Raw genomic sequence first — 22165 nt, 5'->3', positions numbered from 1 at the left:
GAGTGGACCACCTTCGAATTGTCTTAATAAGACTACCAGAGTTGTAGCAATCCAGAAGACAACAAAATTAACTTCTGTTTCCCGAGCTAAAATGCCCATGCACCATTAAAGAGTGTAAAAGCTTTCTGTTGTTAATGGGTAGAGTAGATAATTATTAATAATCCATAAGCATCTCTTTATCTTTCCACCCCCAAAAGAGGCAATGGTTTTATACATTGGTGATGCTTTGAAATGCCGATGTGAACCTTTAAGAAATCACCAAGTATCTAGTGTGCAGTGAAGTCCCATTCTGGTATAGGGCACTTGCTTAGCTCAAGATCATATAGCCCTGGAGGTTGCTGGTGGTGGAACATAACCACACAGAACACATATATAACCCACTAACTTAGAATAAGCAAATGGAATTCTAAAAGACCTCAGCCATTCCATACAGTCGCATTTCTCACTCCACCAAGGACCATTCAGACTTACACCAGTAATTTCAGAGACCGCCTCTGTGCACATGTTATGAGGTTATCTAACAGTCAGTCATAATAAATGCTGCATGTTCATATTATATATAAGCAGGTGTGTATCTTTATGTTGTATGAAATTTGTTTTTATGTGTGCATGTTTTGTTGGTATCATGTCACTGACACTCTGACGAGACCTGCAACTTGGAACTTCATTGTACTGAGCATACATGACATTAGGGTTAAAAGAAAAGCTTTACCATAAACACATAAAACAATTGAAACAATTGCAGCAGTCACAAGCTGCATGAAACCACAGCCCTAGGAATAAAAAGGTTGCTGTAGAGAGAAACTTGCAGTGATGTGAAGAGCACTGCCGGACTCCTTTTAAAATGGCAGAATCTCACAAATGTGTTTGTTTTCTCCAAAAATTACACAAATGTGCAATTCTATAGAATTTTTGCAACCACAATACATTGTGGCAGAGTCCCCTGTTAGGAGTAGCTTCAACTCCCACCTCCAGCAGAACTTCGACCACATCCTGAGGGAGATGGGGGACATTGAGTCCGAATGGGCCATGTTCCGTGCCTCTATTGTTGAGGCGGCTGACCGGAGCTGTGGCCGTAAGGCGGTCGGTGCCTGTTGTGGCGGCAATCCCTGAACCCGTTGGTGGACACCAGCGGTGAGGGATGCCGTCAAGCTGAAGAAGGAGTCCTACGGGATGCTTTTTTCCTGTGGGACTCTGGAGGCAGCTGTTAGGTACCGGCAGGCCAAGCAGAATGTGGCTTTGGTGGTTGCTGAGGCAAAAACTCGGGTGTGGGAGGAGTTTGGGGAGGCCATGGAGAACGACTTTCTGACGACTTCGAGGAGATTCTGGTCCACCATCCAGCATCTCAGGAGGGGGAAGCAGTGCAATGTCAACACTGTATATGGTGGGGATGGTGCACTGCTGACCTCGACTTGGGATGTTGTGGGTCGGTGGGGGGAGTACTTCGAAGAACTCCTCAATCCCACTAACATGCCTTCCAATGAGGAAGCAGAGCCTGGGGACTCGGAGGTGGGCTCCCCCATCTCTGGGTCTGAGGTCACCGAGGTGGTCAAAAAACTCCTTGGTGGCAGGGCCCCAGGGGTGGATGAGATACGCCCGGAGTTCCTCAAGGCTCTGGATGTTGTAGGACTGTCTTGGCTGACACGCCTCTGCAACATCGCATGGACATCAGGGACAGTGCCTCTGGATTGGCAGAGCGGTGTGGTGGTCCCCCTCTTTAAGAAAGGGGACTGGAGGGCGTGTTCCAACTACAGAGGGATCACACTCCTCAGCCTCCCTGGAAAAGTCAAATCAGGGGTCCTGGAGAGGAGGGTCCATCGGATAGTCAAACCTCGGATTCAGGAGGAACAGTGTGGTTTTCGTCCTGGTTACGGAACAGTGGACCAGCTCTACACCCTTAGCAGTGTCCTGGAGAGTGCATGGGAGTTTGCCCAACCAGTCTACATGTGTTTTGTGGACTTGGAAAAGGCATTCGACCGTGTCCCTCGGGGAATCCTGTCGGGGGTACTCCGAGAGTATGGGGTACTGGACCCCGTGATAAGGGCTGTTCGGTCCCCTGTACAATCGGTGTCAGGGCTTGGTCTGCATTGCCGGCAGTAAGTTGAACCTGTTTCCAGTGAGAGTTAGAGTCTGCCAGGGGCTGCCCTTTGTCACCGATTCTGTTCTGATCTTGTTCATGAGTGAGGGAAGAATGGAGTGTGAGATCGACAGGCGGATCGGTGCGTCATCCACAGTGATGCGGGCTCTGCATCGGGCTGTCATGGTGAAAAAGGAGCTGAGCCGCAAGGCAAAGCTCTCAATTTACCAGTCAATCTATGTTCCTTCCCTTCGCCTATGGTCATGAGCTATGGGTAGTGACCGAAAGAACGAGATCGCGAATACAAGCGGCTGAAACGAGTTTCCTCCGCAGGGTATCTGGGCTTTCCCTTAAAGATAGGGTGAGAAGCTCAGTCATCTGGGAGGGGCTCAGAGTAGAGCCGCTGCTCCTCCGCATCGAGAGGAGTCAGATGAGGTGGCTCGGGCATCTGATCAGGATGCCAAATGGACACTTCCCTGATGAGGTGTTCTGGGCGCGTCTAACCGGGAGCAGGCCCAAGGGAAGACCCAGGACACGCTGGAGGGACTATGTCTCTCGGCTGGCCTAGGAACGTGCTCAGAGTAGAGCCCCTGCTCCTCCGCTTCGAGAGGAGTCAGATGAGGTGGCTCGGGCATCTGATCAGGATGCCTCCTGGACGCCTCCCTGGTGAGGTGTTCCAGGCACGTCTAACCGGGAGGAGGCCCCGGGGAAGACTCAGGACACACTGGAGGAACTATGTCTCTCGGCTGGCCTGGGAACGCCTTGGGATTCCCCCGGAAGAGCTAGAAGAAGTGGCCGGGGAGAGGGAAGTCTGGGTATCTCTGCTCAAGCTGCTGCCCCTGCGACCCGACCTTGAACAAGCAGAAGAGGATGGATGGATGGATGGGTGGGTGGATGGACAATACATTAATCAATACTTGAATATTCCCGACTTAAAAAAAAACTTGCTTTACATTTGGATTCAACCTCTTTGGTCACTGTTTTATAATGCAAACACAGGTACATATATTTTTTAATTTAAAAAAAAAAATGCTTCACTTTAGAGCACAGTTTCTCTTGCTAAACTAATAACTACAGCTCACTGTTGTAGATGACTCAGGGGTTTGTCGTGTATTTAAGGAAGAAGCCATTTTGAGGACCTGTGAGGCATTACTTTCTTGATCTTATGACTCTGATGTACTTATCCTCTTGTGCATCTGGGCCTTCCCCATCTTTTTCCATCCTAGTTAAATCCTGTTTGCTCTCATACTCTTTTCTCAAGACAGTCTGTGTTTGAAATCTTCAATTTCTTGACAGTCTGTTTTAGCAGGCCTTAAGTCTGCCAGAAAGCAAAAGACTTTATTGAGAAAGCAGTTTAGTTTTGCTGATTTTTGAACCCAGAACTGAACTTTAGGTGTGTCAGTACCTTGCAATCCAATTGAGAAAAATAACAGTTTTCAGCAGTGCAAATACATTTACAAAGGTCTCTGTAAAACCAATTTGTATTTCTATATGACTAATTAAGACAAAAGGCGTTGACCATTAGGACCCTGAAGGAATGGCTTCTGAAAATGGGGCTTTGTAGCCATATGTGAGTACTAAATTACAAATCATTAATTTCAAGCAGTAATGGCCATTACCAAATCTAGTAATGTCTTGGCTGTGTTTTGAAGTCAATTTAGTGGTATCTTCATAAAAAAGGTGCCAATTTCTATGAAAAATATGAACATTTCTGGGTGTGTCCCAAACTTCTGACTGGTACTGTACAGTGGAACCTCGGTTTGCGAGCATAATTCATTCTGGAAACATGTTCACAGTCCAAAGCACTCGTATATCAAAGTGAATTTCCCCATAAGAAATAATGGAAACTCAGATGATTCGTTCCACAACCCAAAACTATTCATATAAAAATGATTAATACAAAATATAAAGTAAAAATACATAAAACAAATTAACCTGCACTTTACCTTTGAAAAGAATCCTGGCTGGTGTGAGTGAGTTTCTAAACTCTTATGGGATTCCACCCAACAGGACAACACGCGGAAGAGTGTCCCAAAGCAATCACAGTTTCCCAGCGCTGTAGCAGTTCGCCGTAAAAGCAAATCTGAAAAGATCGCGGACATGCTGTAAGCGCCTGCCGTCGATGGGTGATACAAGGAACATTATAAATGCGCAGGGCGCAGTACTACTTGGCCACGACCCTGCCTGACTGCTGTGTCTGTGTATAGGAGAGTGGCAGATCCCGCTACAATAAATAACTGCGCTGTTGCTGTTTCAAGCTGAATAAAGCTGGTGTTGCTAAAGTACGGAGACTCAGCTTCGTGTTTTGGGGTGCAAGATGGGGACTCACACGTCACAGCACACACGCGCACACACAGTCACAATGCTGTAGTAAACAGTATACACTCGTACGGATGTTGACTATATGAGTGAGGCGCGCCGACTCTGACGGAGAATAGGAGACGATTGCCCACAATCCTGCAGCGAGAGAGAGAGAGAAGAACCATCAGCTCAGTTGTGATCACATGACATTCAGCAGACAAAGTGTATAAATACTACTCGTACTGCAAGACCTTGCTCGTTTATCAAGTCAAAATTTATTAAAAATTTTAGCTCGTCTTGCAAAACACTCATATACCAAGTTACTCACAAACCGAGGTTCCACTGTAATTTTAAATGGCAGATCTGCTTTGTTTTTAGTGACTTTGTTAGTGCTTGAAAGTACACTGAGTTGTCCTGGAATTTTATCTAAGCGTGGATTAAGAAAATAAATTAAGGTACAGTTTTAGTTGCAACATCTATTCCTTTTGAAATAATGTATTTCTAACTTTCTTTCTAGGAGAAAAGGTTGGTGTGGGAAATGTTTGTCTTTGGTGCAATGAAAAGGGAAAGTCCTTCTACTCAACAGAGGCCGTGCAGTCACACATGATAGACAAGAGCCATTGCAAGCTATTCACAGATGGAGATGCTGCTCTTGAATTTGCAGATTTTTATGATTTCAGGTAAAACCTTTTGTTGTTAAGTGTTTTGTGACAAGTTATATGTGTTGTTTTTTTGCTTTAGTTTGTAATGGGGGTATAGTAAGTGAAACAGTGGAAGGATCATTAACAAGCCTTGAGGGGCAAGTGCAGTGGTCCGTCTGATGTATCCATCTGACCCTGTCTCCCCTCGACAGTCCTTTCCACAAGCCAGTGTCCTGCCTAAACTTAACCCATTTCAGAAACGTAACCTTCTGCAGATAACGAGAATTGACTGAATTATAGTTTAGCAAATGACACAAAGTAAAAAAAATATAATAACTCGTGGAATTTAGAGCAAAAATGAAGAGTTTCAGTCTTCTTAATTTAATTGACTATCAGACGATCAGAGCGCATTTTCTGTTCATAACACATTTTTCTTTAGGGTAAAAACTACTTTTGAAACTTCTGGACTGTGTTATCGTGGTCATGCCGGACATTCTGTAAGGGTACAAACAGTTTGTGTCAGAGATTATAGTACACCAGGTTTATTTTGTGTATTTGTGTTATGTTGAAGGTGAGTCGGATTCTATGAGTTTTGTTCAGGTGTCAGAAACCATGGGGGGACCCTTGTTTTCTATCTTTTGTGTTACTATATTATAAATTGATGCCACTGATTAGCTTTATTTATATGGTATTTTTTCTTTACTCATCTGTCATTCTTGGCTTCATTTAATACTTCTGGTTTCTTACTTCTATTATTACTACCACTATTGTGAAACCTACTGTCCAGATACAGATGAAGTTAGACAGGCCTACATCTCCCAAGTTTCAGAACCACTTCGAGAGAACAGCTTTACACAATACAACTTGTTATGGAATATATGCCATTACAACAGGGTGATTCCTAAAATGCTTAAAGGATTTGTGTATAAACGTGGAATTCCTTGCACGAAGAGACTGGGAAACAGGGCTTGATAATGAGGGTATTTTGTTTTAAAAGAATCTATCAATAAATCTTGAGTTACCATATTTCTTAAAAGCAGTGTCCAAATCAGGTAATCTTACACTGTATTTACTCCTTATTTAACATAAAGTAAGTAAAATGATAGTTTGGTTCATTGTAGAAGCCTTGTAACTCCTCTCTCATTGTCATGTATTCTCACCCTGCTGCAGCACCTTAAGTGTATCTTCAGTTTTTGTTGATGCACTTTGTATGTTATATATGTATTGTGAATGTGTTTTATTGCGCTCTCTCTCCTCCTCTTCTACAAGCATTTTTACTTTCATTGCATTCAATTTTCTTATACAGCTTTTTCCATATATTCCTTTGCTGGGCACACAGATATGCACAGGAAAACACACATAGCCAGCTTATACATGTTACTTTATTTACCCTAAAACCTGTCTTCAAACTATAAGTTGTAGCTGGTTTCCACTGAGTTATTCCATGCAATGAGAATTTTCAGTTAGTACTTAAAACAATGTCACCGCTGTGAATTTCTCCAATATTCAAGCACCATGAGGTCATAAAACAATATCCTACACCTCTTTATTGCTAGAGTACAAAATCTTAATTTAAGGTTGTCTAATTCCATACTTTTTGTAAAATACAGTTTAGGTCCATTTTAGTTGTAAGGCACCTAATTCTGGATAGTTCAGGTTAAACACATTTACGGAAGGAGCTGGTAGTGTGACAAATGGCCATTACCACTGAGTAATAAAAAAGTAAGTGCAAAATCCAGCAGTTACATTTGCACTCCAGGATTGAGTTAGTAAAAATGTGTTTTAGTGGGCAATTCATTTACATAAATGTTTTCTGCAATGTCTGGCAAATCTGTTCTTTGTAAATGATGCCTTTTTAAAATAATTTATTAAGTCTACTGACATTGTATGATTTGGATAATCTGAATTCTGAATAATATATTTTGTGCACCTTCTCCTTCTGTAGCTCTTAAGTGTCCAAGGGTTTGATGTCTTGCAGTCTATAACTGTTATGTACACTTCTGCTAAAGTTGTACAAATCTTTACCCACTAAGGAATATTTAAAAAGGGAAAAAAAAAGAACAAAAGTCTGTAATCTTGGACATTGGCTAAAATTTGATGTAAAGTAGCAATAGTAGATGTTGTACACTTTGAAGACCATAACTGGTGTAAATCTGGCTGTTCCAGTACATTTAATGCCAATGACGAGCCTCATCACCTGTCAGTGTCCATATTGAAAGAGCTCTTGGATTTGGTGGGTGAGATGTGTCAGCATGTAAATGTGCCAACAGTTTTTTTTGATACATACAAAAGAACACACTGGAGTTTGTCCAACCGTTCAGCAAAAAAAGTTCAAATTATAATTTATAGGCCTTAATGGTGACTGCCTGCACAGAGTATACTTCTAAGAATAGCATTCCTTCTTTAGATTTTGTGGTGAAAGTATTATTTTAGTGGGGATGTTTCCTCATGTATTGGGGGTTTTAGTCAGGCTGAAAAAGAAATGAAGGGATCAGAAAACAGTAAAGAACTTTGATCTGTCCAATAATTAACTTTTTCAGCAGGAATGTGACTTGAAGCACTGAGCCATTGCTACTGTTTAAACATTTATTAAAAAGGTACATTTCCAAAGCCCCCCATAAAGTGAAAAAGCCATGAATTTATCTCATTTCAGTCTACAAAACTTAATAAAGCATTATAAATGGGACTGTTTGAATAATTAAATAAGTTATGATTCTTAATCCTGTTCTGCTTCTGCTGGACCTCACATAGTGGATCATCAGGACGTGTTTCATCACTTAGAAATGTGTGGAGTGGCACTGCTCTTGAATGGTTTGCTTCTTTTTGACTGTAAATCCCAAGGGGTTAATTTCTATCATCCTCCTCTGACTTGCTTTGGGATTCCAAGTGAGTCACTCAACCTTTTGCTGGAAATCAATCAAAATAATTTTATTGTGCTAGACTAGTGTGTGTGTTTTTGTGTTTTCCCTGAATTGTGATCATTTTTTCTCAGTAGGTAAGTTTGCTGCCATTCTGTTTTCTTCAAAGACTCTCTTTGTTTCTGTTTTCTTCTTTCCTTAGTAATTATTTGCAGTGATGGAGAGAACATTTATGTATGCTTAACTCTAAACTCTAACCTTGCTGACTGATTTTTATGGCATATAACGTGGTGGTTACTGCTTAGGCCGGATTAACTGTGAACTTTTGTGGGGTATGCAAAGCAATTGGTAATGCTATGTGTCCAAGACAGGAACCATCTGCAACAACATCATACCAAATATGACTAACAGGACATGGAGAGGACAGAGCATCACTTTGATGTCTGCTGAAGTGTTAATGAAGCTCACACTGAGATTAAGTCTTTCAATGGTCAGACTGATCAGCTTTCATGTCTAGGGGATTGTTCAGTAATGTGTAACCCCATAAAGAAACAGGATAGACCTCCGAGAGTGGAAACCTGTGACTCACTCCTACACCCAAGAGTAAATACAATATAAATATAATAAAATATCCTCCATAAAGATTTTTCATATGTATTGCAGTACTTTCCATGGAGACAGAACTACAATGCATTTCCCAGCTCTTTCCATACTTGGCAGACATTTCTTGTAACTTCATTTTATTTTATTTTATTGCAATGACATTGCCAGAGTTCTTTTAGAAGTCTTATTCTTCTTATTACTTGAAATATAAAGCAAACTGTATTATAATTATTTAAATACACATTTACTTTTAAAATAGGAATAATTACTGAGATGTGTCTTTTTTGTGATACCCAGGAGTAGTTATCCTGATTACAAGGAAGGAGATGCTGATGTGGAAATGCATGATGATGAAGTTTCCGATAGAAATGCCGTAGAATATGATGAAGAAACTATGGAATTAATACTTCCCTCAGGTATTCCTCCTCAGCTTTCACATTTAATACATTTAATGTTGTACAACTGGGTTAAGTTTTTGGTTTTATTAGATTCTGGTATTATCATGTTGAGAAGATTGCTGATTGGAAGGTTCAGAACTAGATGTATTTACTGAAATTTCTGTTCAGTTATATCTTAACTGTACTCTCTTAAAGGTCTACATCAGTGGATGTTTGCATTGACAAATGTGCTGTCTGGTCTGCAAATGCTACAAGCAGCATGACCCTTGGTCAGTTCAAAGTCCATAGATTCATCTGTTGAATTGACATAGAAGACGTATCAACCACAAGGGTAGAACTAAACTCAGTATGGGTGGGATGCATGTTTACTGTCACATAGCACAGTTGCTCATACCAGGCCAAAATAAACAAAAAAAACATTTAACTCCATGCTGCTAGTGAGGCATCTAACATGAAAAAAGAGATGATTTTTGATTTGAACAATCTTGCATTAACTTTGTAATGTGATGTTCTTTTTTTTGGAATACCATTGACAATTTATGGATAATGTGTTGCTATTACTTACTTTTGCAAGTAACTTGTGTTTTTAATGTTGATTTTTAATTTACAGGAGCAAAGATTGGGCATCGATCTCTAATGAGATACTACAAGCAGCGTTTTGGCATTTCAAGGGCTTTGGTCATTTCCAGTAATCGCAATGCAGTGAGAAAAGTTTTGCAGCAGTACAGAGCATTGGGCTGGAGTGACAGTGGTATGTTTTATATTTTTTTTTTCTTCCATAGACAACAACATATTTCTATAGAATATTTTCTTACGAAGGATGCAGCTCAAAGTGCTTTTATAAGATGTTAAAGAAAAAGTTACAAGCAAAGAAAGTAAAATTAATATTAGATTAAAAAATGATTAAAAAACACAAAATAAATAATGCACACTTACATATATCATTAAAAAGATGTAAAATTCTTGCATATAGAAATTAGTTTTTAAGTCTCTAAAGATGAGTCCAATGATAAGGACAGAAAAAAATAACTCCAGTTGGGCTAGAGAAAAAAAAACAAAATCCACAGAGGGGAAGGTTCCAAGGCCGAAAGACCACTCGGCCCCCACTGGACAGTCTACCTAGTTCCTTATTGTGTATTTTTTAGAGGGTTCGACACAGTGGGTCTTGTTTGTATCAAGTTGGGATCAGTTTTCATTCGGATGTAACAGATAGTTACTCTGCTTTCTTCAGGTGGTGGTGGCACGAAACACCATCATAGAAGAAGCGTGAAAAAAAAAGTAAAGATAAATGATGATTGCAAATTCATTGAAGAGTGCAATAATTTTGTGCATATATTTTTAAGAGTAGAACTAAAATGTACAGTAGCTTCAATAAAGCAATAATTACAGGATTACAGTATGTAGTATTTTAAAATTAATTCTAAAGGACACAGATAGATACAGTAACACTGATTTTCATTTCCTAGTTAGGATTCTTGCTGCTGTATTCTGAATTAGCTGTTTTCTTAGGCAGTCTAGTTGGGAGTGCATTACAGTAATTTAGCCAACTTAGCACTAAAGTGTGAATTAATTTCTCATTATCTTGCAGTGTTATAAGGGTCTAATTTTTACAATGATCTTAAGATGGAAAAATGTTGTCCTGGTAATATGGTTAATATGCTATTTAAAGCTGAGGTCAGAGTCCATGATTACACCTAAATTCTTGACTTGTAATGTTAAACAATCAAATTTATTTCTAGTTTTATCAGCGACTTAGGTTTTAGTTTTTCCCTTATTTAGCTTGAGGAAATTACTACTATACCATTAAGAAATACAAAACAAACTTTGGATCAGAGAACTCTGAGCAACAGGGTCATCAGGTGCTATAGAAAAAGTAGAGCTGCATGTCGTCTACATAGCTGTGGTAGGTCACGTTGTGTTTTTGATATAATCTAGCCTAACGGGAGCATGTAAATTAAAAATAATGGCAGGCTCTGCATAGATCCTTGCGGTACACCATATACAATATTGGGGATCACCACAATTAACAAAGAATTTTCTACCTATTAAATAAGATTGAAACCAATTTAAGTCAAGAGGCCTACCCATTGACTAAGATGATTTATAAGAATACTGTGGTCTATGGTGTCAAATGCTGCGCAGGGTCTAGCAGGACAAGAACAGATATGTGGCCTCAATCTGCATTAACCCACAAGTCTTTTACTACTTTAACCAGTGCAGGTTCTGCACTGTGATTTTTGCTTTCTCGTATATGAAGTATAGAGAGAGAATTGTAATAGTCCAAAGATTTAATGTCAAGATTTTGATGAATCTCGACGTTTTAGACCTTCCAGAGTCAGAAAATACCATTTTTGACATTATGTCTGTGTGTGTGTGTGTGTGTGTGTGTCTGTCTGTAAACACGATGACTTGAGTACGCTTTCACTTCGGTCAACCAAATTTTGCATACAAGTATTGGGTACAAAACATAGATTTCTATCAACTTTTGGGCTATTTCTGCTAACCAGAAGTGGTACTACACCTTTTATTCATGCAGCTGCAGAATCCGATTTATTCAACTTTACTTTTATAATAATTGTTCAAAATATTATGAATTTGATTTGATTTGTTGTTGATGATTCTTTAATGTACATTATATAAAAATATAATCATTGTCTTGCGGTTTACTTCCCAAATATCCATCCCCATATCTGAGTGTACGAGAAAGTCTAGGGGAGCCCACTCCTGATTATTTTTTTATTTTTTATTTTTTTTTTTTTTCCTTTTCTAAAACCTATCAAGAATAATTTTTTAAATAGTCATTCAAAGTCATCTAAGAACTGGAACTGCTTTTTCTAGAAATTTACTTAAGGAAGGCAGGTTAGAAATAGGTCTAAAGTTGTCAAGTACAGGGGAATCAAGATTACTTTTCTTGAGCAGGGGTTCTGGGAAGAGTCTGTTTTGTTATGTATCTAATAGTGATTCAGTTGACCTGAGGATGTTATTGCGTTAAACTGGATTCATTGTCAATCATTTGGAATAATTCCAGGATTTTTCTAATGCTGTGCCAAATAACATAATTCGGCTGAAATGCCCATTTCCATGCCTTGAAATATGGTACCTGACTGAAGGCAATGTTCAGATATCTGGTATTTAAATGTTTTTCTACTTAAGAATGCATACTTCATACCCTTACTTTGACCCCCTGGTCTTTTTTCTTCAAATTTTTTTAGATCATCAGGAGCCACTGCAAATGTGCCTCCTTGTTTTTGCTAAAAAATTGGAACACATTTGGATTATCAGCCTCTATTCTTTTTACCTTTGTCATGGTGTGACAAATTGTGCATTGTGAGATATATATAATTTCCCCCCCCCCCCCCCCCCCCCCCCCCCCCCCCCCAGCATAACTACCGCTTGAGTGTAGGTTGACTGACTGGGAGCCCTCTATTAATATTTACAAATAGTTTTAGGTGTTTCTGAACTCTTTCTTCAAAATAAATGTTTTTGACCATATAAACTCTGCTGGCTTCTGTTTTGGTAGTAACCTGTTATTGATGTTCACATAATAGTGTTGTGCCTGAAAACCCCAGCAAGGCTGATGTTGTTTCTGATGTACTTGCACCAGCTACCATCACATGTTCAGACCTACTTTATTCCATCTTCTTACCCCTCATCCCTCTGAACTACACAATGTCACACACCTGCAAACACTTTTTGCACTTGCCTTTAAGCATTATTATCAGTCAGTGATAAGATAAACACTTGGTTAGACAGAAGTTCGGTTGTTCCCAGATGGAAATCCGGCTTTTTACAAAAGCTTTTTAAATAAATAGATAGGTAATGTACATATACACTATAGTCTGAACACACCCCAGAATGACTGAAAAGGAAAAAATTAAAAAATAAAGTATCTGAGTTGATAGTCACAGTGAGGCATTAGGCAGACATATTGCTGCTGGTATAAAGAAGCTCCCGCAGCGTTTCTTCACCCACGTCTGCTGAATAATTCATTGTCTGAAAATCCATGGTGTGTCAGAGAGAGGATGCTCATCATTGTTCAAAATGGCACTCGGTTTTGTTTTATCTGACTCCTTTATTATCTCCAGGGGGTCCAGAATGTGTCCTGTAACGGAGTTTGCCCTTTTAATTAGCTTGCTGATTCAGTGGACCTCTCTTGAAGTGGCAGTGCCCATCACAGAGCTGTATTACATGTACAGGATGTCTCTTCCAACATTGAAGAAACGCAGTCTCCTAAGAAAAAGAGCCTGCTCTGCCCTTTCTTGTATAGTTCCTCTGTGTTACAAGACCAGTCCAGCCTGTTATTGTTGTGGACCCCCAAGTACTTGTAGGAATGCATCACCTCTACTCTACTCCCTGATTAATAACTGGACATAGAGGGTCCTTGTTGTGGTGAAAGTCAATAAGCAGTTCCTTGGTTTTGCTAATGATAAGTTGAAGACAATTCATTCCACTAAGAAACAAAGTTCTCTCAACCCCACCCATCACCCACCACCCCCACCATCATTACACCCCGTAAGTGCAGAGTCATCTGAGAATTTCTACAAGTTGACATGACCTGATGTTATATTTAATTATAATTATACTTTTGCTTTTCTGCCTCTCCGTTATGCTGCCTAGAGACTGGCCTTTTTTCCTCCTGTTAGTGTAGAGATTTTCCTCACTCTCCTTCCAACTCTGCTCTCAACTTTCTCTCAGCTATGAAGCAGCTTTAAAGAATATCCCAGGGTTACTTCTGGATATCTGGAATTCATTTTACTCCATGGAAACCAGGCAGGGCTTGAATTTCAGCACAGAATTGTGAGGATGAAGTGTAGCTTAGTTTAACTTAATAAAGTGAGAAAATTACACTGCTGTTTTAAGAAAAAAAAATGAAATATAAGGTTAATATTATTGCTTACTTTATCTAATTATAGTTCAGGTTCAGAAATAAAAAACAGATAATCCAAGACTATTTTGAACCATCTAGAACATAACAGCCATACCAGCCTCTGCATTCCCACAGTGGCATGTACAGGACGTTGTGGGCTTCTTTTTCCCCCGACAGCTGTGTACAGGGCCTGGCTATCTTGTCAGCTGGGCACAACCTTCTAAAAGCTTATGTATAAAAAATGGCTTATGACTTGCTATGTGGAGTAGGGGTTTTTGGAAATAATTTAACTTATTGTATATAATTTAAGTTTATAAATTTGATTAAAAAAAGTGTAAAATACAAAAACTATGTGGGATGATTGTGGCTTGCTTTCCCTTACCCCAGTTAGAGTGTTTATAATTTTCTTTATGCTTCTCTGCATTATCATGTGAGGTTACCATCTCACACTCATGTTTCATATTCGGGAAAAGCCTGTTTTATGTTTTTGCTTCAGTGACTTGAGCTGTCATTTTCTTTTTCAAATGGGCACTGCCCTGTGCCACCTCTCTTTTACCACTAACCACCAGCACACTAGTGCCTAATGTCCAATGTGAGGGCAGGGTTCGGTACCTTGTGATTTTGGTGAATTAATGGGGTGGGCAATGCAATTGAGCATTTCCGGCATTTTGTATATGTGCAGTGCACAGCGATCAGACACAACATTTAAACCACCTGCCTAATATTTTATATGTCCCCCCCTCATTCCACCAAAAAAGCTCTGACCCATCGAAGTGTGAACTCCACAAGAACTCTGAAGGTGTCCTGTGATATCTGGCATCAAGATGTTAGCAACATATCCTTCAAGTCCTGTAAGTTGCAAGGTGAGGCCTACATGAGCTGAACTTGTTTTTTCCAACACATTCTACAGAGGCTTGATTGAATTGAATTCAGATTCCAAGGTAAAATCTTGAACTCTTTGTCATATTCCCTAAACCATTCCTGAATAATTTTTGCAGGTGGCAGGGCGCATTACCATGCTGACATAGGCCTCTGCCATCAGATAATACTGTTGCTATGAAGTTACATACATGTCAGCACCAGTCTTTAGGTACGTAGTATGTGTTAAAGTAACATCTACCTGAATGACAGCACCCCAAGGGCTCCTAGCAGAACATTGCCCAGATCATCACACTACTTCTACCAGCTTCCCTTATTCCCATAGTGCACCCTGCTGCCATCTCTTCCCCAGGTAAATGACGTACACACACTTGGCTTTCTATATGATCTAAAAGAAAATGTGTTTCATCAGACCAGGATACCTTCTTCCATGGCTCCATGGTCCAATTCTGACACGTGTCCATTGACTCTTTCAGCAGTGGACATGGATCAGCATGGGCACTTTGACCAGTCTGTGACTATGCAGGCCCATATGCTGCAAGCTTCAGTGCACTTTCTATTATGGCCAGCATTAAGTTCTTCATCAAATTTTTGCTACAGTAGCTCTTCTGTGGGATTGGAACAGATAGGCTAGCCTTTATTTCAGACATGCATCAGTGAGTCTTGGGTACCCATGACCCTGTCACTGGTTGTCTTCCTTGGACTACTTTTGATAGGTACTTACCAGTGCATACTGGGAACACCATACTGACCCAGTTGTCTAGCCATCACAATTTAGCCCTTGTCAAAGTCGCACAGATCCTTAAGCTTGCCTAATAATATCCCACCCCTTGACAGGTGCCTTTATAACAAGATAATCGATGTTATTCTCATCGCCTGTCAGTAGTTTTAAGGTTGTGGCTGATCGATGTATGTAATGTATATTTAACCTTTTTTTCCCCCATTCTCTGTAGTGTGTTTTTGACCCGTGTAATCAGATTTGGATGATAACAGAAGTTCGCTGTTAAAATTCGTCTTACATTTCTTTCAAGCTGCAGACCCATTTTATATAGCAGCTGTGAGGAAGGACGTGTGAAGGTTGATGGAGAGCTACAAGGCACACAACTCTTGATTCTGACAGTGCTGTCCATCTCCTGTTGAGTAATACACATGAAAAGGGTAGCATTGATGGGAGGCTTTTTGAGATTAGAATAAGCAGTAAATCCTGAAAAATCTCCTTAGCATCGCTTACAAGATACTGTTCTTTCTTTTTCCTCCTCCATACCGTTCATAGTTAGTTTTAAATCAGACAAAGTTAAATTACTGGTCACAGTGATTTAAACAGTTGTCAGAGGATTTGTGAGAAAATTGACTTTCTTTAAAATTAGCTTGCATCCTCAATGGTAAGTTTATTCATCAAATTGGAAAATGAAGGAAAATTGTATTTTTAATCAAGCAATATAAAACTAAAAGTTTAATAATAGTCCTCTTTCCTCTTTTTCCCCTCTGTGTATGCTAGATCTTACTTTATGTGCTGTATATGTGTCTTTTTTGTTTAAAGGTATACCAATCAAGATTTTTATGTAATGTCATTGATTGATTTAATTGGTCTTTAGATTTGTGAAATGAACTTTTTTAAAAAGTTGTTAAAGTTGTGAACCCTCACTGACTAGAATTTGAACTTCAAATGAAAGTTTTCCTCAAACTCTACTGTCAAGCACCTGAATCTTACCCATAATGAGACTTGCACAGTGCCAGTTTTGTCACCACGAATCAACACATCTTGAGGTATGTGGGAGGACACCCCATGCAGACATGATGAGAACACGCAAACTCAGCTTGGACAGTGATTGGCAATGCAATTTAAAGTTAGGATGTTGGGTCCTTGATGTAGTCGGGGAAAACCACCACACTAGCATGCTGCCCGCATTTTAGTGCGCAAAATGCATTTAATTTCTATTGTAACATCAGCTTGTAAAGGAATACAAACCAGACAGCATGTGGCCTTGACAGATGGTCCAGTTCTGTACTGTGAGCAAATGAAAAATGCTTAATGGTTAAACAAAACTTGATTAAAGCCAATTAATACCTGACTTGGTGTTCAGTAAGCCATTCATTTCGCCTACATGCATATGTTTGTTGACAAGAGCAGTGCAGCAGTTCATAACCTCCATCTGCTTTACTTACTTTTCTGTGTTAATAAATTAATTAAGAAGACAGCTCTGTATGTGCTGTATCTTCACTTACACTCCAATATTAGTAAAATGAAAGATGGATACTTATGTTAACATAATGACAAAAGTGATTCATGTGGCTGGTGCCGTAAGTAATGCACTCCATTTCATGTGGGATGAGAAATCAAACTAAATGGCTTCTGCTTCCCAAAATGCTTTGTCTGTTTAAGGGTACAAACCAACAAATTCCATCATTGGACAGCAGTGATAAAGTATGCACAAGCTCTTTATCTCATAATAAGTGAGTAACCAACTATTTCAAGAGTGGAAAATCAATCAATTTGTTCTCATCTGTTTGCTTATGGTGTTTTTTTTTCCTGTTCAAATTCCTGTCATCTTAATTTGAAGGTGCAGCATTCTCAATCAGAATATTTGCAAAGTTTTCCTGACTTCATCATTTTATACTTCATATATTATTCCTTTTACAGTATTTGGTATATCTTGGCTCTTGTTTGGGTGCCGACTTGATTAGTCAAAATGATTAAGTGGACGGGGACGGGTACAACCTTTATGTGAAAGTCGTCTTTAGATTTGTTGTTATTTGGCTGTCATGGTATGCTGACCTGTCACATATTCTCCTACTAGTGATTCCATTTTTAAGGTATTTGTTTCCATTTGATAGAGGTGGTGTGCCACTTTAAAAGTAGCACACAACACTTTTTAAAAACTGCTTTCTGTGTTCTATAACATCGATGTTCTTCTTTTACTTGGCCACATACAATCTACTTTACAGTAGTTGCTAACCCTTCATGATGATCACGACACCCAGATTTTTTGTCGTCTTACATGATGTATGTAATGTTCTGTGTCCCTGTGTATTGTTTTCTGATAATTCAGTGTTTCTCCCACATCCTGGACACATGTGTAACAATGTAATTGCCACGGTACAAGTTTTTCGTTTGTGTGCATGAGTATGTACCTGTTCAGGAATTGGTTCCTATTTTGTGTCTGATGCCCCTGAGAGAGGCTCCAGCCCCCTGCAACACAGAACTGGAGAAAGCAGGTCCAATTTTGCATTGGTGCTTGTTGAACAGGTCTTAAAAATATGGCCTCTAGATGGCGGGAATGGCCTCATTATCTTCTAGAAAGGTTTTTCATTCTGTAGATCTCAAAGAGGGGTTAGGTAGGTTAGAGCAGCGTATGCAGAGCAGTGATGGAACTAAAAAGGCGTTTGGTGGTACCTGAACTTAGTCCACACTAATATGAATTAAACTCCTGTTGTGCTTTGTTTTATTACTTTTTTTTTTAATTCATATTGGCCTCCCGCCTACACTTAAATGGAGTTTTCAGCAAAAAAGTATAAATTTGAAAATTCTAGATCTCTCAGAAATGGGTGTTTGAAAAACGATGCTTTTTGAAAATGCTGATGTGCGATGGTCATGTGATCTGGAACTTCGTCATTTCTTTGGGCATAGTCCTTTCCTTTCTTCTCTGCTTCGGCCAACATATACCTGTTTCCCTTGGGAAATTCTTGAATATTTTACTGTTCAAGACACCTCTTTCACATTCGCGAGGGGTAGGGGTGGAGGACCCCCTGCAAATTTGAAAATTTATGAGTAATAATTGAGTCCTCCCAATCTGTGATTTGGTCAAAGTGAGATATTTTTGTTTCCTTTTTGGTTAACTGGCACCAGCACGAAGACCAATACTGAACAACTCCATATGATGTGAAACATGTCCATGGGGGGAAAAAAGAAAAACAAACCCCATGTTACTTGTGTTACGTAATCCACATTTTGTCATTTATCTTGCCCTGTGCTCAAACCTTGCAAAATGCCTTTTTCTTTGCTAAAATATTTTTAAATAGTTACGTCCGGAATAAAAAGACCAAATCATAAAATGGAAACTAAAAGCTTCACAGGATTAGCTGTTTGTACTGAAGAAGGGACTCTTGATCAACAAATAAGGGAAAGACATAGATCTTCAGTTCAAAAAAAGTGACTCCCATGAAGCTTTTAATTTTACATCATTTGACATTGTCCAGGATTGCTCCCTTTAGGGTCCTGTTTGGTCATAAACAATATGTCCTTTCTCCACAAAAACATGATATTGAAAATGTTTTCTCTGCCATCTACATGGAGTAAGTAATATATATAAAAAAATATATATATTTGTTTTGGGTGTAGTATTCCTTTAAACTTCACGTTAACACTTTAGTTTAAGCACTGCAAAAATGTATGCATTACACATATACTGTTATGTTACACGACCTCTGCAAAGGCTTCCTTTGGTCTTAATGTCATATATAAATCCTCAAGAAAATGGCTAGTCATCTCTGTCAGGTAGCCCACCAAACTGTCTTCACTTTGAAATGATCAGAGGAGGCTTAAATGAAACATATAACCACATTACTAATACTTTGTAATTTTTAGACCATAATAAGCCTTTGTTACATGGCAGTATTTGAGTAACAGTTGCATTTTTGCAGTACCTAAACTCGAGTGTTACCAACTTGTTAAAAGGCTTCTTGTTTTTCAGTCTGTGTCCTGGCACATGCAGAATTCGGGTGTGTGAATAACCCTTGTTGCTTGTAAATTCCATTGGTGTACAGTATACGATTGCATCACTTGCTGTACAAGATCTCATCCTTTGTGACCTCCTCAGTTCACAGTCCTGTTATGGTACAAAGAACTTGAAGGTTCAGCCTGGTATGAGTGAAACAGATTATTTAAAATTGTGTAACATATATTTGTGTGCTCAAAACTTTTTTCTTTTTCCCCCTTCAGGTAAGGATGCATCACACTATAGACAAAGAGATATGCAATACGTTCAAAGAATGAAATCAAAGTGGATGTTGAGAACTGGCATGAGCAACAATGCCACCAAGCAGATGCACTTCAGACCACAAGTCAGGTTCTAAAAGGGATTTCTGTCTCGGAGTTGATGAGATTGTTTGGAGATGCAGTTCATGTTAGTCCTCAACAGCTTGTTATATGGGTTTTGAATGATCTTTTCAACATAAATGATTGAAACAATTGTTCTGGTGTTGTAATTTATAAATATTTGTCTAAAACGCAGTACCTTTTGGCATTTTCACTTGTTAGTACAGTATATAAAGCTGTCCTCCATTGATGCAAACCTTGGATTTGTTATCACCAAGAATAGTTTTTTAAATCCGATTTTGTCATCCAATGGAAGTATTTAAATATACGTTATTTTACACTGTGTTGCTTACTAAGGACATAATAATTAGTTCTGCTTTAGGCAGAGTTCTTAGTGTTATCAGATAAAGGCTTTGATCCCTTATGTATATAAATATATATACATTAAAAAATCCTTTGAGGGGGAAAAAAGATGTCAACAAATGTCAGATTTAAAATGTTCTGGCAGTTGATGATCTTAGCACATGGGTTCCAGCAGGTGTCAGTATTGGACCATTATAAATTTAAAAAGGAAAACACTCCTTCTGAAAGTGCTGCTCTTTTTGGCAAATAATTCATAACATTAATTCATATGTATATTTATTCATTCTTGGTTGATTAGAACAAATATTGTTATTCTTCAAAATACAATTTTAATGCACAACAACTCTGACTCTCTTGTGTCTCTTTCTGGTTTTAAAATGCCTGTTTCATACTGGACTGCTACATTTGAACACTGGACCCCACCTTCAGTCAAGATCTTGGCTAAGTCTTGTGCTAAACATCCTGGATAGGTTAGTCTGGACTCCGAGCTAGGCTGTCTTGATATATGTTAGTAGTTTCTGTATCCTGTATTTAATCATGACACTGTATGAATTTGTAAAATTAAATTTGATTTTTTTTTTAATTTGTACACACAATGTTTTGACTTAAGAACCTCTCCCCTGAAAAAACAAAGCTACATTAAAGGAATGTTCCACCTAAAAATGATTTTTTTAACATTTTACTTACCCCATGTAGTTTATTGTAATGGCTGAGGGAAAAAAGACGGGACCTTGACCTATGAAATTAGATGGAGGGGTAGGTCTTCAATGTTTGAGGGCTACTTTTATAGCCAGCGATTTTTTTTTTTTTTTTTAATTTTTTTTTAATATTTTACTTTTTATTTCAGTATTGAAAAATGTCAATATTTTGCACAAAAATTACATGAGTGTTGCATTTTGTAAGCATACAACTGCATGACTTGAAATGTGGGTTCCTTTTATATTGTTTGGTTTTACCCAGCATTGGCTCCTGTTCTCTCAGAAACTTTGTCCATTATACATTAAACATGAGATTGTAGTAATAGCCGAGAAAAAAAAAATCAAACTACGTGAGCTAAGTAACATATAAAATAAATGTTTAACAAAGCATTTTTATATAAATTATTCCTTTAAGTAGGCCTATAGAGAATAGTGTAAAATAACAGAAGATCGTTGGCTTAAAATAATAATTTTGCTTTGAAGCTGATAATAACAATGTTTTTCAAACTATTGTAGAATCAGTTGGTGCCAGTTATTGTACGAGATGAAACAAGTGGACTGATGGACAGTAAGAGTGAGGGCTGCAAAGTGGATGTGGAAAGAATAAAATCCAGATCAGGTTTAGTTAACTGTGGGGTGTTCATCCTTTGAGTCACCTTATTTAAAAATGATTGTGTTTTGACCTAATCAAAGTCTCGTACCGTAAACTCTAAAACACTGGAGGGTCAGTAAAGATTCTGGTGGGGTTGTTTTAAGTGACATGGAATGGTCTTTCCATTAGTAAATAAGTTTAGGAAATAAGTACATTTATTTATCTTCTCATGTTCTAGTGGTAGACCTTTGTTGCCCTTAAAAAGTAATTGTCAGAGACAAAACACAAACATTGATCCTATCCCAAATTTTGTAAAATTTTAACTTGTCAGTTCACGACAGCAATATCATTAGAAATGCAGCCTGAGTTTAAGTACAAAATGTAAGCTCAGCTCATCAAGTGTTGTATTCTTTCACTGTGGAAGAAAATTTTAAATACAGACACCCCCCCCCCCCCTTCACTAGAATGCCCTGATTTAAGCAATAAAAGCACAAGGAGGAGAAAGCACCAATCGTTAATCTTTATCTAAATCTCCGAAGAGGCAAACACCATGATATCAGTGTTTTTGCTAAGAAAAAAAGTGTCAAATGCGCTATATTTATACAATCCATTGATTAGGTCACTACTCAAAAAGGAATTCATTACATAATCAGAAAACTTTTAACATGATTGGTTGCTAACGGGACTTGACAAACATTGATACCTTAAATGATTACAATTTGACTGATAGTCCTGTTAGCTTAGGGTGTATGTGACTTTTTAAATGTATTATTTTCTTTTTTTCTTATTTTAGGAAACATGATTTTCTGCAGGGTTATCTGATTTTCCAAAGAAAGAACAATGGCCTAATTTT

General features: G+C 38.6%; 1 protein-coding gene across 3 annotated transcripts in view; it reads left to right on the top strand.

Annotated features, from left to right (window-relative positions):
- The window catches only part of znf622 (zinc finger protein 622), a 30777-nt gene extending 10548 nt beyond the window's left edge, over positions 1 to 20229 (top strand). For all 3 annotated transcript variants that reach the window (XM_028803806.2, XM_028803802.2, XM_028803804.2), the window contains exons 4-7: positions 4896 to 5058; positions 8778 to 8896; positions 9489 to 9629; positions 19564 to 20229. In XM_028803806.2, coding sequence (XP_028659639.1) covers positions 4896 to 5058; positions 8778 to 8896; positions 9489 to 9629; positions 19564 to 19697 — 557 coding nt within the window. In that variant the 3' untranslated portion in view covers positions 19698 to 20229. The remainder of the gene's footprint in view (positions 1 to 4895; positions 5059 to 8777; positions 8897 to 9488; positions 9630 to 19563) is intronic.
- The last annotated feature ends 1936 nt before the right edge of the window (positions 20230 to 22165 follow it).

The sequence above is a fragment of the Erpetoichthys calabaricus genome, chromosome 6, assembly GCF_900747795.2.
Source record: "Erpetoichthys calabaricus chromosome 6, fErpCal1.3, whole genome shotgun sequence".
Classification (NCBI taxonomy): Eukaryota; Metazoa; Chordata; class Cladistia; order Polypteriformes; family Polypteridae; genus Erpetoichthys; species Erpetoichthys calabaricus.
The sequence above is the reverse complement of the archived record's forward strand: the minus strand, read 5'-3'. Positions and strand labels throughout refer to the sequence as shown.